Source organism: Medicago truncatula, chromosome 4, assembly GCF_003473485.1.
Source record: "Medicago truncatula cultivar Jemalong A17 chromosome 4, MtrunA17r5.0-ANR, whole genome shotgun sequence".
Classification (NCBI taxonomy): Eukaryota; Viridiplantae; Streptophyta; class Magnoliopsida; order Fabales; family Fabaceae; genus Medicago; species Medicago truncatula.
The window spans coordinates 5,564,284-5,568,723 of NC_053045.1; the positions used below are offsets into that span (position 1 = coordinate 5,564,284).

The 4,440-nt window shown below is 32.7% G+C and overlaps 1 protein-coding gene across 1 annotated transcript; it reads left to right on the top strand.

The window, feature by feature from the left end:
• LOC11419235 (germin-like protein subfamily 1 member 7) lies at positions 1-983 on the top strand. The gene is made up of 2 exons (XM_003604682.3): positions 1-165; positions 399-983. The coding sequence occupies exons 1-2, from the start codon at positions 48-50 to the stop codon at positions 944-946; spliced, it is 666 nt and encodes a 221-aa protein (XP_003604730.1). The 5' UTR covers positions 1-47; the 3' UTR covers positions 947-983.
• Positions 984-4,440: the final 3,457 nt, after the last annotated feature.

Genomic DNA, 4,440 nt, shown 5'->3' on the forward strand with positions numbered 1-4,440 from the left:
AGTTATTTACATAAGAAGAATATTAAAGGGTAGTACTGAGTTGCAAAATGAAGATTTTATACCTCCTAGTTAGCATCTTGGCTTTGGCATCCTCTATTGCCTTTGCTTATGACCCCAGCCCTCTCCAAGACTTTTGTGTTGCAATCAAAGACCCCAAAGATGGTGGTATGTATATTATATACTCCTTAACTTTAAGTCTTAATATAAGACGCTCCTTACAAATGTCATACGTTTTCGTTTTAGTCTCTATAAATATATTTTTATGGTTTCAGTCCTTGTATATATAGAATCTTTTGTTTTGGTCCTTAGTGATTTTTGGTTTAGCAAGGTCATGACCGGAAGAATTATACTACTAAAATTTCTTTGATATAACAAAACTATTATTTGATAATTTGCAGTATTTGTGAATGGGAAATTCTGTAAAGACCCTGCGCTTGTTAAAGCTAAAGATTTTTTCAAACATGTTGAAGCTGGGAATGCCTCTAATGCCTTGGGCTCTCAAGTGACTCCAGTCACCGTAGACCAACTATTCGGACTTAACACACTTGGTATATCTTTGGCTCGCGTTGATTTTGCCCCTAAGGGTTTAAACCCACCTCACATCCACCCTAGAGGAACAGAGATCCTTATAGTACTCGAAGGCACTCTTTATGTTGGATTTGTCACGTCCAATCAAGACAACAATCGTCTCTTCACCAAAGTGCTCAACAAGGGTGATGTGTTTGTGTTCCCGATTGGTCTTATTCATTTTCAGCTGAATGTGGGATATGGCAACGCTGTTGCTATTGCTGGACTTAGCAGTCAAAACCCAGGAGTTATCACTGTAGCAAATGCTTTGTTTAAATCGAATCCGCTTATTTCCGACGAAGTTCTTACCAAAGCATTTCAAGTGGATAAGAGCATAATTGATTATCTTCAAAAGCAGTCTTGGTACGACAACAACTAGTTGGAGAACATGAATATAATAGTCCATGGTTTACTCTGAATGGATAATTGACTTTCGTTCTTCAATCACCTTGTGTAATCAACCATCTCTACTTATATTATTGTAATAAATAAAATACATGTTTGTTTGACTACATAGTTGTTTTGTTATGATTTTAATTTTGTTGAATAATGGATTGTTGTTGTGATTTCTCTAAAATGATAATTTTCTATATCCCATCCATTAGCATGTTAATTAGAATTATTCATGGGTGCTTTCTAGTTATGTTTTTATCTTCATTGACACTATTATATCAGTTTACATTACTAAGTCTTTATGATTCTCTGCATAACAATACAACAAAACAAAACATATGAGAATTAGCAAGAGTAGCATTTATGCAGTCATAATGTGATCAATAATACTATCATTAAAAATAATTTAATATATCTTTTTAAATGTTTTGTCTTCATTGACACCTTTGGCATCCAATAAGCTAAGTTGATTTGTTGAAGATAGAAGCCTAACTCACTTTCAATCAGTTATCACTACATTATTTTGTCTCTCTATGATTCACTGCATAATAATGCAACAAAACACAAGATATAGCAAGAGTACTGTTCATGCAGCCAGAATGTGTTCAACTTCAATACAGTTATAACACGTTAAAGTTACCAAACAGGTCGTATGTAGGGGATACTTATGAATAAATATCCATAAGTGACATTATGGGTGTCAACATTTGAAAATCAAGCAAAACATAAATATGAATGTTCTGTCACAATCCAATAGAATTTAAAGATCAAGAAATTTGGTGGAAGTCAAAGGTCTCACAGAAGAACAAATAATAGTCAAACCTTAATGAAAATTATTTACCCCCTAAAATATTAGCGATTTCCGGTTTACCCCTGTAAAAAAAATTGTTTTGATTTCAACACTTTAATTTGAAGATTTTTGGTTTTGAACCTTCATGAATTTTGACTCTACAAAATCGATGATATGGTAGAGGGTAAATCGAAATATCGATGATATTGCAGGGGGTAAACCGAAATTCCTTCAAATTACAAGGGGCAAGAGTACCTTAAATTTTTTAATTTGATGCCATGAAGGTTCAAAATCAAAAAATCTTCAAATTACAGGATTGGAATCTAAACAATTTTTTTACAGGAAGGTAAACCGAAAATCACTAATATTAGAGGGGGTTAAACATATATTAACCCTTATTAATACTATCATTCTGAATAATTTCATATATCATTTCAAACTTTAAATTTCCGTCTTCATTGGCACCTTTGGCATTCATAAAGCTAGTTGATTTTTTTGTATTCATTTCATTTGCAATTAATTCAGCATTGACAACTTTTTTTTTTGAACAAGTTCAGCATTGACAATTGTATTTGAAAAACCAGTTCATATATGCTCACTACTTGAAATTCTTCAATTTGCTAAGGATTTTGATGTCAATTCTGCAGCAAACACATTTCCTGCGAATTTTGATAAGGATTAAGGTTTCCGCTAATACCTTTGTGGGTAATTGTTTCCTGAGGATTTTAGGAACCGCAGAAAAATTACAGGCGGAAATTTCCTTTGAAAAACTGAATAAAATCTGCAGGAAATTTCCGCCCATGATATGTATCCTGCATACATTCCGCAGGAAAAAACCGTGGAAACTCTGCTTAAAAATAATATTTGTAGATAAAACCGCAGGAAAAATCTTTAAGGAAACAAATATCCGTTGGTAAATCCGCAGCTATTGCATTTTGATATATTTTTTTTTAATAGGAAGATGATGAATGCATTTTGAAAATTTTTCATGTATTTATCAAATCTTTTACCGCTTTTGTATGTGTGTGTGGGATACTCGTTCACTATCCCGGAAGGTCCTATTGCGGATAAGTTGGTGGAATTAGAAGAGGTTTATGGTTTGACAAATGATAAAAGGGAGACGGTAGAGGTTACTCAATGATTGTGTCCTCTTTTAATATGAGAGGTTTGGGTGGGCGGTTGGAGAAAAAGAAGATTAAGGCGTTAATTTGCGATAGTAGGTGGACTTTATGGTCATCCAAGAAACAAAATTGGAACTTCTTACGAATCATTTATATTGTAGCCTTTGGGGGAGTGATGATTATCCATGGGCGTTCGAATCCCTTTGTAGAGAAATAGTGGAGGTATCTTGTCCTTGCGGAGTAAGTCAAACTCTAACCTTCTTTTCTCTTTTACAGGAAAAGGTTTTGTTGGGGTGTGTTTGGAGTGGGGAGTGTTGAAGAATAGGACCTTTGTTGTTAATTATGTCTATTCTAAATGTGACTTAATGGAAAAGAGGACGTTATGACATTCTTTGTTGGAGGTGAAGAGGGGTTTGGGTGAGGGTGCTTGGTGCATATTATAGGTGATTTTAATGCAGTGTGTTGTTCGGAAGAAAGAAAGGTGTTGAAAATGCCAGCAAAAGTTCAAAAGAGGATAACTGAAATACAAAGGTGTTGAACAAGTGACTTCAAACATACAAGAGGCAAGTGAATTATGATCTTTAAAAAATGGTTCAAGAAAGCACTTAAAAAATATTTTAACTAAAAGAAATAAAATGCTTGAAAAAGTTTTTAATAAAGATGAAAACTAAAGATATTGTGCTAAAATAAATAACAAATCACTACCAAAAAAAAAAATAAAGTAAAAGAGATAAAGAGATGAGAGAAAAGACACATGGTTAATTAGATTGCTGAAGAGATTAAGGTTTGATTGTTATTTGTTCTTTCGTGTAACCTTTAACTTCCACCAATTTTCTTCATGTTTAAATTCTATTGGATTGTGGCAGAACATTGGTCTTTATGTTTTGCTTGATTTTCAGATTTTTTCAGTTGTTTTCGGCTTCCAATTTAAGATTTTCTATATCGGACTTCAGAAAAGTTTAAAATTAAAGCATTGTCATTTGTCTTAGGGCTTTGAAAATGTCATTCCAAAAGTAGCTTAATTTCAACATAATGTCACTTATGGATGTGGGTTAGTTATTCATAGTCCCTTGATCTGTTTGGTAACTTTAACGTGTTATAACTGTATTGAAGTTGAACACGTTCTGGCTGCATAAATAGAACGCTTGCTATATCTTGTGTTTTGTTGCATTGTTATGCAGAGAATCATAGATAGACAAAATAATGTAGTTATAACTTATAGTATGTGATTCAGGCTTCTATCTTCGACAAATCAACTTTGCTTTATGGATGCCAGAGGTGTCAATGAAGACAAAACATTTAAACTGATATATTAAATTATTTTAAATGATAGTATTGTTGATCACATTCTGACTGCATAAATCCTACTCTTGCTAATTCTCATATGTTTTGTTGTATTTTGTTATGAAGAAAATCACAATGAATAATTCTAATTAACATGATAATGAATGGGATATAGAAATCACAACAACAATCCTTATTAAACCAAATTAAACCCAAAACAAAACAACTATGTATTCAAATAAATCACATGCATTTTATTTTATACAATAATAATAAGTAGATAGG

Coding starts and splice junctions, on each gene's coding strand:
- LOC11419235 (XM_003604682.3), top strand. CDS start 48: ATGAAGATTTTATACCTCCTAGTTAGCATCTTGGCTTTGGCATCCTCT. Junction 166..398: donor CAAAGACCCCAAAGATGGTG/GTATGTATATTA, acceptor GATAATTTGCAG/TATTTGTGAATGGGAAATTC.